Source organism: Lycorma delicatula, chromosome 7 (assembly GCF_047948215.1).
Source record: "Lycorma delicatula isolate Av1 chromosome 7, ASM4794821v1, whole genome shotgun sequence".
In the NCBI taxonomy this organism is placed as follows: domain Eukaryota; kingdom Metazoa; phylum Arthropoda; class Insecta; order Hemiptera; family Fulgoridae; genus Lycorma; species Lycorma delicatula.
Window position 1 is genome coordinate 141,905,496 of NC_134461.1, and position 19,829 is coordinate 141,925,324.

The following is a 19,829-nucleotide window of genomic DNA, read 5'->3' on the forward strand; positions in this document are numbered from 1 at the left end:
CAGCTCTGCCTATCAATCCAGAACGTTCTGGGTTCTAATCTTGGTCAGTTATAACATTTTTCTTACGATTCAAACTTAATTTCACATCACAAAAAATCTGTTGTGGACAACACGTAACTTCCTTGTACGTCTATTAAATTACATTTACAAATTTCTTTAAAATGGAAAGTACATAAAAGGAAAATGAAAAAAGGAAGAAAATGTTGCAAAAAAAAAAAGAATAAAAACATTAAAAGAAGATGATAAATATAAAGAGGAAGAAAACGTTAAGATCACGGAAAGAGTAAAATGATTAACAGAGGATGATAAATATAGAGAGAAAATGTTAAAACTAGAGAACATTAGTATACACAAATTAAGATCAGAAGAATTATATCAAACCAAAGAACGATTAAATGATCGGCAACAAAAAAACAAACGAACTGATGATCAACTTCGACTTAGGAAGAATATTTGAGAACATTGTCAGTGGAGTAATGAACTAAAAGATAAGAATTTTTTTTTACAATTTACCAATGATCGGGCATGTATGCCTCAGTGTATTGTTGTTCTTGTTAGCGTCTATTTTTCAGTCACCCTGTTAACTTTAATATAGATAAAATTAACAGAAATTCCAGAATAATTAAATAAAATTAAACCCTTAAAATCAAAAAATAATAGGATTCTAAATTATTTTCAATTCATATTAAATAATCAGATGTTTCACCAAATTTATTACATATACACGTATTTAATATTGCCTATTAAATTATATATAGTATTTTTAAAAGTACATAAAATTTTATTTCAGTAATAACTTATAATTTTTTTTTTTCATATTATAATTGAATAATTATTTATTGTAAAACTTTTTTTTACAATCAATGGTTAATAATTATTAATAAATGAATACATTTAAATTAAAAAGTTAAAATGTGCATTAAAAAAAGGAGGTGAAGTCTGATTCGAACCGATGTGCCTTCCCTTTTAAGATCCAAATATTTCATTAATAAAACTTTTATTTGGCTATAACTGTAAAACTAATGAAAATAAGTATCACTTATTATATATCGTTGAAAATATATCAATGAGGGCTTATTACTGCAGTTAAGAACAAATCCAAAATTTTGACTTTTTTTGGGCACTTTTGGTTCAGTCGATTGCAATCAAAAGGGGAGGTGCACAATTACATATTACAACAATCCGAAATCCAAAAATTTCAACATATTATGCCTAATCGTTTTTTAATTATGCGAGATACATATGCACAGTCATACGTACATATGTACAGACGTCACGCCGAAACTAGTCAAAATGGATTCAGGGATGGTCAAAATGGATATTTCCATTGAAATCTGAAAACCGAAATTTTTTGTGTTCACAATATTTCCTTTACTTCGTACAAGGAAGTAAAAATGAGGAGTCACGGTATTACTACAGATTTTTTTTTGTAGAAAAAAATTTTATCTATAAAAAAACATTTCATAAAAATCTGTTTAAGTGGTGAAGGGTAAGGCTTTGACTGAAAAAAGAAACTTATGAGTTGATTGAGGAATTTTTTACTGATTGTTAAAAAGTAATTTTAAAACTTTAATAATTGTGCCTTAAGGTTGCACAATAATTGAGCCGTATATATTTAAAGCTTAATGTATAGGAAAAATATTATTATACACAAATAATATTTGCATATACTGATAAAATTATTTATGCATTTCTTTTATCTATTTTCTATTTAGAAGTGGGCTTGGGTAGAATTTTTACTGCCGAATTTGCCCTTCCTTATAATACTAACAAAAATATTGTTTATTTTGCTGCGGGCTCAACATGTACTGTACTCTGGTGACCAAAGGTGGAAATACTACAATCCCATTTTTGTATCTGTGGCTAGACGCCTGTTAGTCCTGAACGAAAGGGGGTTGCGTATATTCTGATTCGGCAGCTGTTAATTCTTGCGTGCTTGTTGTTTGGTGTAGTGTTATTAGTGTAGTCACCATGGCAGATCCGCTTAGTCTGTTGAGGCAGTATAATGTTAATAAAAAAGAGATCATTGAAAGGGACAATCAAATCATTTTTGGTGAATTCTCATGGCCTAAAAATGTCAAGACTAACTACCTTGTGTGGGGGTGAGTACGTTAGCAAAATTGACAAATTTTTATAATTTTTTTTACTTAGATTTTATTTGAACCAGTAATAATGTACATTATGTCAGTTTCGTACTTATGTAAGCCATGTAGAAATAAGTTAAGTGATTTGGTTTTTTTTTGTGAAGGTGAATGTTGTGGATTGTGCCTTTTAAAGGTTATTTTTCCTTATACTTAATTTATCATTATTACAAAATTTAATTTAAAGTTTCTTGGCATACCTATTTATTTTAGTGTTACAAGCGATTGCTTTTACAGTTATTAAATTTTGAAGCATTCGTTTAAATTGAATTTTGTTTAAATTTTCTCATATTTGAGGTTAATTGTGCATTTGATTATTTGTAGCTTGCGTCGTCAAGTTATTTTACTATTTGATTTCTCAGTGTACGGATTACTTTAAGGGAATAATATATCGGCTTGGTAATAATTTATACATTTGTGAAAAAATGCTGTGACCGAATTACTTAAATAACCGTTTAAATAATTGTATAAATAACTGGTATCTGAAGTATAGGTTAGGTAAGGTAAACTATATTCGGTTCGTTTTATAGTTTTTCTGATGATTCTGAATTGATAAAGAGATTATGGTGTTAAAAATTTTACATCATTTGAAATTTTCTACATAATAGTTTATCATATTATGAAGCTATAATCCTCATCCTTAAAATTTCATTTTGTTACTTTCTAGGCCCATTTTAAATTTACTCTGGGATCAACCTACATTATTCTTGTATTGTATTTTGACAGACAAATATGAAATACTATTATTACAAATAGAATCAAAATAAAAAATGTTATTTTGGGAAATTTTCTGCATTAACTGTACATCAATAATTTAACAGAAATAATTATATGAAACATAAGTCCAGTTGATAATTGTATATGGGTTTTAATTGCTATACCCAAATAGTTAAGCATTGCCCAAATTTGTTTGTTAGATTAGCTTATTAGGGAATTATTTAGATATAACTCTTCAGCAATCCAAAGAACCAGTTGGTCTGTTGAGTGTATTCATCACTGCTTTCCATATCCCCAATTTGGTAAATGGTAGTATCAGATTGGTGTTAGTATCAAGTTTATAAATATTTAATTTTATAATTCCAACTGCTTTTATTAATTAAAGCAGAATTTTTGTATTTTAAAAAAAAATACCATTGACTGTTATGTACATTAGTAACTAATAAATGCCAACTTAGTATAATTGTGTCTTGCTGTTTAAATTCAGTATTTGTCAGTGTATAATTAAATATTACTTATGTCTGCATTTTGAAATTCCTTTTTTCATAAATGGGTAGAGTATATTGTCATTTTGACTGATTACAATTCGAATTTTATAAAGAATTATATACTTTATTAAGAGTAGTAATTCAAACCTAAATTTTTAATAACTCCTGTGAAGTTAAAATGAATTGTTAATAAATTCATTATATGTTCATTTAAAAAAAGTAAAACGGGATATGATTGTAAGTGATTTTAATAATGATAATTAATCTTTATTAACAAATAGTTAAGTATCAACTCTCTAAAATAAAGTGTTTTTTATTTTACAGCTCTGGTAAAGATGGAAAACCGAAAGAATATTACACACTGGAGTGTCTTCTCCTACTACTTAAAAATGTTACTCTTAGCCATCCTGTGTATGTGCGACAAGCTGCTGTAAGTTTTCTTTTAAGTATTACTATTAATTTTTAAAATTATTTATTGAACAATTATACATAATGAGTGTTACGCTTAACAAGAATAGCTGGCAGCTGACCATCATTTTTAACATCATACTAAAATCTAACTACATGTTACAAAGTTGCATGCAAGCATAATTTTTTCTAATGTTACTGATTTACCATAAGTTAAAGCAGTTCATTTATTATTGATGTTTTTATAAGAATTATCTTTGCTATATTTTATTCCGAGTTAAATTTTTTTTTAGAGAAGAAACGACACAAATGAATATTAATATCGTTTTAGGCATAGTAAAATAATTGCCTGTGAAATTGAGATTAATGGAAGATACAAATGAGAAGTTGCATAAAATAATAAAAATTTATCACTTTCTAAATAATTGTAAGTATGCTATTAAAAGATCTTTTTGAGATCTACAATCCATTCTCTTTCTCAGGAATATTATACATGGCCTTTTTTTTATTAAAAGTTGTTAGAAATGCACTTCGTACAGATCTAATATGTACTTGATTTGTGTTTTCATTTATTATGCTTTTATCAGATTTTTTATTGTGTTAATGAATTTTATATAATACATATAAAACCTGCCTTTTTGTGGTATGATTTGTTGAGGTTGATTCTGGTATTTCATTACTTGACCTTGTGTAATATTTAGTTCAATCCATATGGTTTAATTTGTACACTCCTTTACATCTTGTGTTTATTGGTATATTATTATATGGAGTAGATCTATTGTATTTTGTTTGTTAGGAATTTTAACCAACAGATTATCATGTTTTATTAATTAATTTGTGGACGAGATTCTGATAAGTTAATCTAATGAAATTAGTCATTACCACATTGCATGCTTGTCTGGATCAGACAATAATAGGATCTATTATTGGCCAGCATCTTTAGGTTATTAACTTAAAAGCTTGAAACTCAAATTTTTTTATCAATGGTGCACCTGTGTTTTTGGTAACTGCACCTACTCTCCGTAGAAATGCAGAATACATTGCACCCAGTGTGGATATATAATTCTGGAGATAGAAATAGACAAAACTTGTAAATATAATTTAAATTTGTATTATTATTATTATTACTTTTGTTATTTTATTAGAATTTCTGTTTTCATGAATTAGGTGACATGAAACTTACTGTTGAATACGTTAGTCATATGTTATTATTTATAAATGTGAAAGGCAAAATATTACTTTCTTTTATTTTATCTTCTAATAAATGCCTAAGGTTTTTAGCCTAAAAATTGAAGTAACTGTAGGTAATGCAAAATTAATTGTTACAGAGAAAAATGGATTAAAAATGTGGTTGATAGAATAATGTCTTGTCTATATATGTATGTTTTGATGGAAATCTAAGTAAAAAAAAATTTGTTTTTAATTTTAGATGGAGAATATTTCAGTGGTACGTCGACCTGACAGAAAAGACTTATTGGCATACCTTAATGGTGAAACAGCCACTTCAGCAAGCATTGACAAAAGCGCTCCTCTTGAAATTCCCACACAGGTAAAAAGAGCACCTGATGAATCTGTAGAAACAGTTTCAAAAAAACCACGACTAGAAGACACACATGTACAGCGTGTAAAACAACAACTTGCTGCTCGTTTAGATGCACCGAAAGAAGCTTCTGTCACTGTTGATAATATTAAGTTAGTTGATCATTCTAATTCTAATCAGTTATAATTTAATTATATCATTTTAGTTAAATATTTATGTAACTGACTTTTTACTTATGATATAAGTACCATTAAATTTTTGTTATAGAGTTGTAAATTATAAATTTTTATATACATAATTCTTTTATAATATATTATATCATTAAAGTTGTTAAAATTTATTATTTATTTGTGTTATAAATCTGACATAAAATTAGCCATTCAAGATTGACCCTTTTTCATCCTATTGCCCGTTAGTAAATCTAAGAATTTATTCAAAATGTTAAAGAATATGTTTTACAAATATTGTAAAACTATAATACATTGTATTGTTATAAATAATATTTTTACATTACCGTTTCCCTACAAAACATATCTGATTATAAATTTTCTACTTAATTTCTTCGTTATATAAAAAAAAAGTTATACCTGGGCCATTTTTTTTATGTTAGTTTTTTTTTAGCGATTATCAATCTCTTTCTTTTTTACCAACCTTTTCTCTAACCTTTATCTTGTTGGTTGATTACTCTGACCTTTCCTTCATTCCTTCCTTTCTTGGTATTGTTTTACATTTGGGCTACTTCATAACCACGTGTGTCCTTTTAAGACATCTCATGATTTCTATTTTACCAGTTAGCTAAATGTACCCAGTGATACATTTCTGTATTTGGGTACATTTCTGTATTGTTGGTATATATTGTTTATATTTTTTAATGTTTAAAATTGTACTACTAACCATTTTGTTGCTACTCTTGTAAGCAGAATCTTTGTTGTGGTAAAGTTTCTGTATTAATGTAAATGTTTTAAAAAAAAGCATTTTCATATATATATATATATATATATATATATATGTACATAGAACTACTGACTTCACAATTTCTACTGTGTTGGACAGCATTGTCTATGGTTCTGCTCTTCATTCTTAATGTTAATATTCTACAAATAATTTACTATATACTGCAGTTATACATTACCGTTTATGGTTTTAATTTCATGTTGATGCACATGGTCATATTAGTTTAATTTTATGCAGTTCTTCACTGAAGAGATTGATGTAATTTACAGAGTGGCAGAGTTAAAAATTCCAAAAAATCTTACAAATAATCTTTTAACGATAATTTAATAGTTTTATATATTTATATTGTTAACATACATCAACCAACTAATGGTATAGTACTCCGTTTCAGTTACAATACTTATCTGAAATGTTTTATTGCAATATGGTAATCACACTGCATTTTTATCAATAATACGTTTTTGCTTAAATGTGATTCTGTGAAGCAAGTTTTATAGATTTAACGAGGTTATCTTCCCCATAAATAATGTGTTCCCCATAATAATGTTCTTCACCTTTAAATAATGGGTAATTTCATTTGTTTAGTTTTTAATATCATGGTATGGATTTTAGTCTACATTAAAAAAAAAGTTCATCAGTAACAATAGTTTATTCCTGTAGTATATACGTATCAAATAAATTTTTACCTACTTTATACATTTCAGTATGCTTAATGTTTTATCACTCACGTTGATGAAATATTGTGAAAAATGTATTATCCAATTATGGTTTTGTTTCTTCACCTTTGTTTATCTCACGATCAACATAAACTTTTATTGGTTATAGCAGTGTTCAAAGTTTTTTTTAGAAAAAATACTATGAACTTATTTGTTTTAGAATGCTTAATGATGTCTAACCTGTTATTGATGAAAAAATATACAATCTCATAGCTTTATGTTAATAAAAAAAAACATAACTTCCTTATCATACTAATAATTGTAAATGGTGTTTTTAATAGCAACTTTTTTTTGAAATGTGCTATACAAAATGCAGTTGTGATATTATACATTTTTGTGTAAATAACTTTGTTTATATGTGAATATTTTATAATGGGTAATTGCTTATTTTTATTATAATTTTTTTTTGTGTTAATTCTTAAAAGAAACTTATATACACTTCTAACTGATATATGTTTTTGTTTAATAATCAGATCACTGTCAGAAGCAATGTCAGTTGAAAAAATTGCTGCTATTAAAGCAAAACGTTTAGCAAAAAAGCGTACAACTATACGTAGTGATGATATAAGTCTCGGTACTGATCTTCGAGTTATGTTAGATTTTGATGTTGATGTCACTAAAAATATTATATCCAGGGAGAGGCAGTGGAGAACTCGTACAACTATTCTTCAGAGTGCTGGAAAGGTACTTAATTGTAGAATCTGAAATTTTACACGTGACCTTTCCTTTTTTCCATTTAAAAAACCGTTTTATTTTTTGTATAGCTTGTTTTTTGAAATATCAAGATCAAAAATTCTGTTTCTAACAATACTTACAATAATATACTTATCGTTACTCATTTTCAGATAGAATTCAGAATGATTAAAAACTTTCACCTGTATATAAACACTTAAATATTTACTCGATAACTCGCATCATTAGTAGCTTATTTATTACATATAGATTGCACAGAGTTTATAAATCATGTAAGATCTTGTCAATTACATTAGAATGTAGTTTTAATATAATTGACAAACTGGTATATATAATAATTAGTACAATGCGCAATTTACTAATGATAAAAAAGTTGATGATGATGTAGCTTTCTGTGAAAATATTTTAGTGTTACAAATGGTAAGTGACCTTAATTGTTTTAATTCTGGTATTTATAAATATTAATGATTAACATATAAATTATATGTAATCTTTTTATAACTGTAACCGACAGATGTCCTTAAATTTACAACTATAACTACAATACCTGTTATGGAATCTAATAGATTATATATTTTTCATACTTCATTCATTTTTTTATTCGTGTTTGTTCTTGAGAATTTTATATATTGTCAAACAAGAACAATTTCTTATTAGCTATTAGTAATAATTAGTTACGTGTTTAGAATATAACAAAACATTACATAATACAACACAATACAATGTAAAATAATAAAGTCATTAAACATAAAGAATCATTGAAAGTTTATATTCTAAACAAAAATCAGTCTTTACTTACAATGTCTTTAGCGATCAAATTCATTTACTCAAATTTGACTGATGATTTATTCTGAATACAATTCATTGTAGTTATACATTTATTTATGTGAGTTCCTTATTAGTTATTTATCATTAGACCTGTTGTTGACTCGGCCATTATATGAGAAAATTAGTAATTCCTTATTGAATACAATTCCTGTAAAATTATTTTATAATGAAACTGTTTTATTTAAGATTTTAAAAACTGTATTTTATATGCCATTAGGAATGGTTTGAAGGTCATTAGGAAATGATCTGTAGGTTTTTGTTAAAATGAAAAATGAGGATGTTAGGAGAGTCTTATTTGTGCTTTTTCAATAGTTAACTTTTTATACTCCCTATGTTTAAGTAATAAAAGGATATATTTGCACATGAGAGCGTTAGTAAGTTATATATTATATAACACTTAATTCTAAAAATTAACACATCTATGAATTCTATTATTATTCTATAATAATTTTATTATTAATGTTACATTAATTAATAATTATGTTTAAAAAATAAAATGGTTGTATATACTTTATACCTGCTGTTGTAATTTTTTGAACAACTTAAATTTTTTTCATTTGTTATAAGTATTCAGAATGCGTTCATTACTGTAAAATGGCTGGCAAATCAAGAAGCAGTCTGTCTTAGTTTAATGTAGTGCTTAATCTATAAATACATTCACTTATTTCTTCTAAGCTCCAGATGAATTAAGTGTATATTCTTCCAAATGTTGGCAATATTCATTTTAGAAAAAACAATTGATCGAAGGATGATGATGAAAAATTTGAAATTTCCAGACCCATTCCTTGTGTTAATGAAATTGGGACAGTGAACATGTTTATAAGTAGTATAAACTTTAAAGATTGTTGTAAATTTTAAAGACTGAACATTCTGGGAAGTGGGGAGCAATGGCCTAAAGTGAAGAAACTGTTAAAAGATTAATCATTGCTGTCTGGTAAAACTGCAGAATCTCATTTTAGAACTATCTCAAGGTTAAAACATTAATCTGGATATGAAACTTATATAAGTTGAGGAAAAAATACTAGTGTTTTGAAAGTATAAAAATCATTTTAGAAGTACCATAATGATCATTCGTGCATTTATAAGCATAAATATAAACCAAAGCTTAATCAGCACAGTGGAAAGCCATAAATTATCCCAGACCAAATAAAGTATGACAACTGCAGTGAAACTGTGTTTTCCCTATTAATAAAACATTAATAATTCAAATTTACTAGTATTTATGGGATGTTATTCAACCAAAGACTGGAATTTTATAGTGCATTAAGTTTTTATACTGAGGCAACTTGATTTGTCACCACTTTTCATTCTCCACTCCTGCCAACCAATAACCTTTTTGCTGTTTTTTAAAGTTCTTTTTTTTAAGGTGAAGGTTGGAATGAAAAGAAGAAATCATCATATTGAGAAGTTACTATAGAAAATGAATGAAGTAACTGTTAGTTTTTGGACATTGATTGGTTTCAAAACATGTTTCAAGTCTTGGAAACAGTAGTTAATAAATTATACAGCTCTAAAATAATGACTACCTTTTAATTAAGATGCTTTGTTTAAGATAAACCTTCTTAATCAGTTTACTTATAAAAATTAGTTCAATATACATTTTTTGGATCATACCTCTTATATTTTTTACATTGTTATAAATTAACAGGTTTATATGTTTATGTACTGAAAACTAAAAATGTTTTTTATGTTCTTTCTGTTTTTTATGTTCTTTTTACAATAATGCAGAAGAATATGAATTCTTCTGCGTTATTGTAAAAAGTATTGATGAGATTTTATTGAATCTGTCACTCTTGTATTTCTTTTAACTTCACCTACTGAATGACAATTCAGTAGGTGCCATTATGTTACACCATTATCATTAAAGCAGTTAAAGTTTATTGTTTTATTCAATGACAATGTAATGATATAAAAAAATGAATTCATCCAAAAATCCTTTATCCCTTGTTTTCATAGACAGACTAGTAATCATGTTTTGAAAATTGGTTGGGGTAGAATATGAAACTCAGTATTTTTAGATTCAGTAGAATTGTAACTATTTGTTTTTGCTGAAAATTAAAATCTGTTATTTATACAACCATTTCTAAAAAAATAAACAGTTTTACATGGGAAAATAAATTTAATAAAATTTACCTAAATCAATTATTAGCGTTCTAATTCGTCATACCTAAGTTTTGAACAAAATAATCTATATAAGAATAACAGATTTTTTAAAAATATTGTTTTAGTATTAAAACAAAACTTGTATAGAAGAATGATGCACAGTCATAAATATCATCTACTGTGTAGAGTTCTAATTACAGTAGAAAACTGTTAAACTACTATTACAGTATCTAAACTGGTTCATATACCTCACAGTCAAAAAAACAATTACAGTTTTGTAAAATAAAGATCAAAACTGAAATACAGAGTTTTAATTAAATTTAATTGCTACTGTTGATACATTGGACAATTAATAAAGTTGTGGATTATATTGTTATGCTGATAAAATTTGTCCTGGAGTGCTTATTGGCTTAATTTAGATTGATGTAAAAATTACTAAAGCAGCAATGTATGGAAGGTTCAATATGGTTATTCTCAAGTTATATAAAAATAAAAAAAATGAAATACTTTCTATAAACCTTCAATAATTGGGAACTGAGGATAATTATGGCATTTTTCAACTAGCCTGAATTACTAAAAATGTTCTTATTGTAACAAATTCTCAAAGATGTAAAAGAACAGTACAGAAATGAGTAAAAATTGAATATAGCCTACTTCCAAAACAAAATTAAAAAATGTGGATTAAAATCAGCCAGAGGTCTCTAAAGCAGAATAAGAGGTTGAATTTCACTAATTTCATCATATTAATATTTTGTTGTAACTATGATTAGTTGTTTTTATTGTGTTCTTATTTTCCATGATTTCATAACTTTAGAATGACTGGCTAAGTTTTGATATAGCATATTATTTGTGTTTATTACGGTAAATATATGCTGTACTTCTGAAATGTTTCTTTAGCGAGAGTGAATTTTATATAACCATTATTATGCCTAGTAAGCTTCATTTGAAAAAAAGACATACTGTAATTTGGGCAAGGTTCTTCTCCCTAATTAGTTTGAATTATATTATATAACAACTACTAAAAATACATGACCGCTTGTTTTCAAAAAAATAAATATACTAAAAATTATACAAAATAAATATACCTAAATTAACTAAGGCTGTACTAAAGAACTAAATATTTATGAGTAGTAAATATGAAGAATTAAATGATAAAATCTGAAAAAAAATTACAGAATGTAAACTTTTTTCAACTTCATTATAATGATAATAACGAACATTTAATTCTAAATTTTTACTTTGTATAAGCTGTTCTTGGGTATGATCTTAGTTAATATATTACATTAATCATTTAGGATTGGTTATGCTGCGTGCAATAAATCTGATTGGTAAATATCCTGAAAGCGCTTTACAAAAACAGTTGAAAATACATCTGATATTTTTTGTTTTTTTAGAACTTCGCAAAAAATATATTTGCTATACTTCAGTCTATTAAAGCAAGAGAAGAAGGTCGGCACAGACCACCTCAACCAACACCGGTAATCACACCTCGTGCAACACCAGTAAAAGCAGTAATTCCTCAGCCAGTTGTATACAACAGATATGACCAAGAAAGATTTATTAGACAAAAAGAAGGTAATTATTATGATACTTATTGTAAATATACTTTGAAACACATCTAAACTTCTAGTTTAGATAAGAATTTAAAACACAGTATCTGATGTCTGCTTCAGGACACGTCATTAAAAAAATGAGGTTTTTATATTGAACTCTTGCACACTTTCCTTAACATATATACTTTTGGTGTTCACATATATGTGTAGCATCATACAAATGAAGAAATATAATTTAAAAAATTTTGATATAGTATTGTTTAAAATATCATAGACATAAACTGGAAAAAATCTCTAAATTATGTAGTAGGGCTAGCGTGTAGGAACCCAATTTGATAGTATCGTTAATCTTACGTATGACTAATTTTTGTGATGGTATGTCTGTCAGATTCCTAACTACTATAAGATCTTATGGAAATATTGTGCATAATCTAAATTGTACAAACCGCAGAACCATTAGAAAATAATGAGTGATCTGATTATGGTAAAATTTATAAATAAATAATAATAGTAAATTATAATGGTAAAATTTGATAAATTATAATAATAAATTGTCCCCGCCTTTCTTAAGGCTTGACATATAAAGCACCTAAAAAAGTACCAGGAATACTAGGCTAGAGTTGCTTTCTCTTGAAGTAATGATGCTCTTTACACACACATATATATATATATTTTTTTAGTTTTTATGTTGAACAAGTAAAGTTACTTGTAGCATCTGTATTTAAAGGGGGCCTAGCATGATGATAGCAGCATTATATTTGGCTCAGTAAAGAAGGAAATGAGAAACCACATTACATGTGTTTTTCTTAGTAAGCCTGGCAAGGGGTCTTTGTTTTTTGAATAATTAAATATTATATTGTCTATAACCACATGTTTATAACAGCTAATGTACGTAGTTAATTTTTGTTATAATTAAAAGGAATGATGTTATATATTTTTCCCCTCTTATAAAAAAATTCTGTTTTCATGTCATTATTTTAGAATAGTGTATAAATACATAAGTCTTTTTATTTTAAAAGCTACTACGATGGGCATTTAACCCTTTGAGTAATAATCAGTTTTTCTCTGAAGAATAAGGTTGTTACTGATAAAATGAAAATTGGATTAGTGTTAATGTCTTATGACATTACCTTAAAATTGTCTTAAAAATGTTGCTTCTAAACTCATGGCACTAACTTAGTAATAGAATACTATTGCAATACACCCTATCGAAGCTTAATATGTAACATTTCATAAGAGTACCCCAAAACACTTTTAAGAAAGTAGTAATGTGTGCTTTCTATCTCTATGTTTTTTGTTATACATCTGGCTTATTTTTCTGTGTATATTATTTTGAAGTTTTATTTTAAATGCAGTAGTTTAATAATTTTTCAGTTTAGGCAAAAAAAATTTTAAATATCAAACATATGATTCTATTTTTGTGCTTATAGAGAATACAATTAATTTCAAATCTATCACAAACTAAACAGGTCTCTACAAACTGTAAAATGTATGTTGATTAATTTTAACACAATAGCATTTTATTGAGCTATTGCTTTAGTAAAAAAGTTTCATATTTATAAATATTTAAAGTAATTTGAACAGAACTCTCCTTCTGAGAACTTTGATCCTTAGGACACCTTCAGTGTTTATTTTATGGAAGGTTATAAAATATAAATATATTGCCATTGGGATATATAAAAATTGTCTGTCTGCCATGAAAAACTGTAGAGGATGTATGTCTTATGATATTAGTATACTTGTAGTTATCTTATGATGTTAGTGTGCCTTGCATTTGATTAGATAACGTTTTCTATTTATATGAATTTGAAGGGCAATTTTTATTCTCAATAACACACAAAATTTCTTTTACTTTACTGTGACAATCTGGAAACCGATGCAACTGTTATTTTTTAAAAAATATGCTGGCACTGTGTGTGGAAAGTATCATTCTTTGTCCTGAAGTTATTTTAAAATTTAGACTAGAAAACTAGATTTTACAGTAATAAGTATTATGTATTGGACTTAACTTTCATATATTTTTTTTATTATTTTTATCATACAATATTAATATCATTTTCCAGAAACTGAGGGATTTAAAATTGATACGATGGGAACATACCACGGAATGACATTAAAATCTGTAACTGAAGGAAATCAACCAAAGAGGCCTATTACACCAATGATTCAACCAATGCATAATACACCTCAACAGCCTATTCCAACATCTCAGGTAATATGTTTAATTTGTTTATGTTGTACTGTTCTCTTTGAAAACATCTTACTTGTAATAGAATTAATTATTATAAATTTAAAAATATGCTGGAAGCAGTGATTTTGTTTCAGTAATAAAATGACTTCATGGCTTATCATTTTCTGTAAATTATTATTTAAATAATATATACATAGCAGTACTTGCAGATTAATATTTCAGATTCAATACTTGTTGAAGTGGATCTAATATTAAAACTAGTACCTTATTAAGGACCTCTTGCTTTTCTTCTAAAATTTTGTTTGTTTATTGACTACATTAGATATTAAATACCATTTTTATTAGTTTAAAAAAAATTAAAATCCATACATCGTTAAGAAACATAGAAATACGAAGTCAGAGACCATGTTTTGTGAATATTTGTACAATCATTAAAATCAGTAATGTGCAAATTTCATTTAGAGTAATGACAATAATAATAATACGATTTAAAAGAAAGTTGAAAAATTATCATTTATGTTATCTGCTATAATACTCGGATCTATTATGAGTATGTGAATAAAAATAATATAATTAAAATGAATTCTTAATACATCATGTACATACATGCATCATTAGATCAACCAGTAGTTACTTCTAAAAACTACTACTATTACTGTACTATAACAGTTGCAAAAGTAAAAGAATTGTTACAGGTAATATAGAGGGAAACTGGTGTTATAACTTGGAACATTCTATTACAAGATGTGCCATAAGGTATCTGTTAATCAATGAATTATCAAGAATAATTTTATCAGTAAGAGATTGTTCCGACTAATTTATATTCTTTACTGGTGCAATCACAATACTGAATTAGTTATTCCCATATCAGTAAGTTACACATTAAAATGGTTTCTTCAGATTTGAAATGTCTCAGATTTACTGATCTTATAGAAATAGAAATATTTACAATTTTTAATTAATTTAGCCAGAAGACTAAATGTTTTAGAAATATTGATCTATGTTATGCAGTGTTAAAGAACCAGGAAATAGTTTTATCAAATATTTACTTAATGTCAACAACAAAAATAATATATATTTATAGTAAAGATTTTATAAACCATTAGTTTAAATGAGACTGAATTCTTCAGACCAACTATGCAAATATATATTGTTATTAGTACCATTATTACTAAAAAAATAATTCAATTATTTCTTTATTATTTAAGTTTTCTGAATTTTGGTATATAATTTACTTTTTTGTTCACTAATCAGTAATTTTTACTTAGTTTTTCTAAGTTAACCCCTGCCTTTTTTTTTTAAGAGTTTGGTTTCAGAATTCTGTGCCAGGATTTTTTATACATTTACTATATTAATTAATAACATTGGTCCTGGATAAGATGGTAAACCAGGTGTTATACAGCAGTATGTTTAAGTAAACTATTGCAAAGACTAGATAGATTCTCATAGGTCATCAAAATGAAATCTGTGTTGACATTTGATAAACGGGTGACTAGATGCATAATTTTTGTGCTGTTTATTTTAAATTAAATAAAAAAGCCTATTTATTACTAATAAAATATTTTAATCAAAATCAAGAAAATTGTTCTTTATTTGTGAAGAAACTTTTCATATTGAGCTTTTGATTTTTTTTTAGGCAAGAGTGATGATGAACCCCAATAAACGTACATCTAGAACACCTATTATTATAATACCAGCTGCCAACACATCATTGATTACCATGTACAATGCTAAGGATATTCTACAAGATTTAAGGTAATGTTATACTTAGCTTTTACATTTCAGTTATATCTTATCCTAACCTAATTAGAATAGGTTCAAATTATAGAAGTCAAACTTCTTATCTCATTTATGAACACAGATTCCTTTATTTATCAACACCATAATATTGATATTTCTTATCCAGATTTGTATTCTTTTTCATTTGGTAAATTAATTTATAAGGGCTTGCTTTGTTTTGTAAAAAATAAGTTTTAACAGGTTTTTAAATTTAATAAATTAAAACTGATTTTGAAATTAAATTTAATAAATCCTTGTTAAAAACTACTGTATGTATAATTAAGAAAAAAATTTGGAAAAGTTGCATTTCTTTGACAAAGACTTTATTAAATATTAAAAAAAATCATTTTTCAAGTTGTTTAAACAACTTGCTTTCAAAATATTGTAAGTTTTTAAAATTTAATATTCTTTTATTTGCTTTTCAGATTCGTCAGTACGGAAGAGAAGAAGAATGCTGGTACAAAGAGAGATAATGAAGTGTTGCTACAACGTAGAAAGGAAGGTGGCTTGACTGTACCTTACAGAGTTATTGATACACCTCAAAAATTAACTAATGCTGATTGGGAAAGAGTTGTTGCTGTTTTTGTTATGGGTCCTGCATGGCAGTTTAAAGGATGGCCGTGGGATGGGAACCCTGTTGATATATTTTCAAAGAGTATGTACTCTTTTTTTTTATTATTTTGTAAGTAATGCAGTATGAATATAGACCATAAGTGATAACTTTATTTTTCAATTTTAGTGTGTTCGGTCCTTTGCTTTTGCCCACGTGTGATTGATTTCTCTTATCCGTGTTGAATCAACACTTCATGCCAACTTATTTATATTATAATTATATTGTATATAGAATGCAAATAAAACAGATTTATTTTCTGAAACTGAAATTCTATTTACTATGAATTATATAATCAATGTAAAATATGAATATTTCCAAAATTTCATGTTTGTCATTTAGCTCTCGCTTGTAGAATATAATTTTCTCTAAACACTACATTATATTTTTTAGAAAATAGTTGTATTAATATATTTTTCTTCATTAAGTTTGCTTTATTTTAAAATTACAGTTATGGTTATTGTGTTTTTATTTACAGTCTGTGCATTCCATTTAAAATATGATGAAATGCCTCTTGATACAAATGTTGGAAGGTGGTCTGTCACAGTTATTCAGTTATCACGTAATCGAAGACATCTTGACCGGGCTGCTTTAATGGTCTTTTGGGAAAAACTTGATAAGTTAGTATTATTAATTTATTAGTTCATGATTGCATATATATGTATACATATGTATATAAATTAAATCAAAAATTTTTTAAATGGTTAAAATGTAAGAATTGAAAAAATGTATTTTCTTGTATATTTGGTAACTCATATCACTACAAAACATTTAAATGTTTTCCAAATAAAAAAAAAAATATTCTTATAGACTTCTAAGAATAGTATCAAACAAACAAAAATCTTATTTTTACTTCCTTGTACGAAGTAAAGGAAGTATTATGATCTCAACAAATTTTGGTTTCAAATTTCAACGGAAATATCCCATTTGACCATCTCTAAATCCATTTTTTGACTATTTTCAGCATGATGTCTATGTATGTATGTACGTACGTACGTTCATAGTATATATCTTGTATAACTCAAAAACTGTAGCATGTTGAAATTTTGAATTTAGGACTGTTGTAAGATCTAGTTGTGCACCTCCCCCTTTTAATTGGACTTGACAAAAAATGTCAAAAAGTCCAAAAAATTTAGATTTTGGATTGTTCTATAACTGCATTAATAAGCTCTCATTGAGAGATTTTATAATATACCATAAGTGGTACTTATTTTCATTGGTTCCAGAGTTAATAGACATAAAATTTTAATTTAAAAAAAATTACGGTAATTAATAATTCAATAATAACAATAAAAAAATATGAAAAAAGGAGAAGTTATTAGTGAAATACATTTTATGTACTTTTCATTTAAAAAAAAAAATATCCTTCTTGGGAAGAGTTGAAATTTAAATGGTTACACCCTTTGTGACATCATTTTAAAGGTCTCTAAGATAAGAAGAATGGTATAAATAAAAGGTTGGTACCATGTTGTTTCCAAAATGGTGGCAGGATAAAGATTAAATTTTGAGAAAATTACATGGGTAATTTAAGGAATGGGTAATTAAGCATAAATCCTCCTGTTGTTCGATTGTGCCAGTCTGTTGTAAAAAAATGATACTGCCTTTTTCAATGTTTACCTAGTGATATTTTGTGCTGATTCTCAAATTCTATCCTATATTTGATTCAATCAAATTCTAGAATGTTGCACGACCTAACTCTATCACCAAAACCCCTCATCAGTAAACATTTCCTGTCCTGTTCACTAAGTGACGTGTTGATAACAATGTTAGCAGGTAGCACAGGAAAAATTGATTCAGTAAAAAATGGTTATAAAAAAAAAAAGGTAAAGTATGTAAATATCAAAAGTGGCTTAAAAGTAAAGGTAGACAAAATCAATTAGCCAACCGATTACCCAATAAGAAACTAATGGTGTAGTAATGAAATACTCTAAATTCTTGTCAAAAGGTAAAGTAGTTTATAGATACCTTATCCTGAAAGTTACAGTATTCTACCTACAATTAAAGCTGTTGAGGGGTTTCGTGATATTGAAGACAAATTACTGCGAGCAGCAATAAAGTGCCCACAAGTCACTTGACAACAGAAAAGTTTGTTGATCCCATCATTTTCAACTTACTATTATGGTGTTAGGCCATTTTTGCAAGTTGGGATTTTACATGAAGCTTGTGTGTAATGTTTTTTGAGCTTCTTTCCAGACTATTTGAAACGTATGTGGTAAGTACCATGTTAATAATGATTTGGACTTTGCTAAGTATTTAACATCGAAAATAATGTTGAGAAGCACCTTTTAGATGGCAGATAAACCAGTTTCACATGGTATCCTTCGTTTTTAGTTAATAAAATGTAGCTAAAGCTTTCCATTTTATATATTAATCATTAATGATAATGTTTTATTTATTTTGCAGACATTTATTGAAGAATAAACCACATCTTCGATTTTGAATAAATTTATGAATGTGCCTCGTAATTATGTATTAGATACTTTGATTGTATATATGTTCAACATTAAACATTTTACCACATAAAAAAATTTTATTCACTATATTGTTGTAGATAATGTCATATTTTATTAAAGTGGAAATTGATAATAAATGCAACTGTTTTTTTTATATCATTGTGTTTTATTTATTACACATAAAAAATAATGCAAATATTAGACTCAACCTTAATGTGGCTTACCTTAACTATGGTAATGTGGCATTATCCATGTGGTAATGTGGCTTACCATAAATGTGGGTGAAATGAAAATTAACTACAGGGTTGATTATTTTAAGAGTTAAAAACAATTCAAAAAAATTTAATTGATAATTATTTACAAACCTGTTTTTAATATTGCCTCTATTAAGAATACTTTCAGTTTACCAAATATCTCATTACCAAATTTTTAATGTTATCATTTCTGCCTAAATTTAAAAAGCAATTTATCATATGATTACTAAAATAGTTAGTCAATTTTGCTAGAACTCTCATAACAAAAATAACTGGTATTACATCCATAGCAAAATTTGCCCAAGCATCTCTGAATAATAAGCAGGGAGTACACAAAAATATTACTTGGAAATTTTAAGTTAATTTTGATTAAATCATTTATATGAAAACTAAAGGTAGTT

At 26.7% G+C, this 19,829-nt stretch overlaps 2 protein-coding genes across 2 annotated transcripts in view; one reads left to right on the plus strand and one right to left on the minus strand.

Moving 5' to 3' along the window:
• The first annotated feature begins 1,851 nt into the window (after positions 1–1,851).
• hyx (cell division cycle 73 hyrax) lies at positions 1,852–19,328 on the plus strand. Its single transcript, XM_075370088.1, has 10 exons — positions 1,852–2,102; positions 3,671–3,776; positions 5,184–5,446; positions 7,438–7,648; positions 11,983–12,163; positions 14,205–14,353; positions 15,969–16,087; positions 16,537–16,766; positions 17,200–17,341; positions 19,125–19,328. Exons 1-10 carry the CDS (start codon positions 1,972–1,974, stop codon positions 19,159–19,161), a joined length of 1,569 nt encoding a protein of 522 aa, XP_075226203.1. The 5' UTR covers positions 1,852–1,971; the 3' UTR covers positions 19,162–19,328.
• The window catches only part of LOC142327255 (uncharacterized protein C9orf85 homolog), a 34,696-nt gene continuing 23,365 nt past the window's right edge, over positions 8,499–19,829 (minus strand). Inside the window, exon 3 of the transcript XR_012756955.1 lies at positions 8,499–8,633. The gene's annotated coding sequence lies outside the window, so the exon portion shown is untranslated. The remainder of the gene's footprint in view (positions 8,634–19,829) is intronic.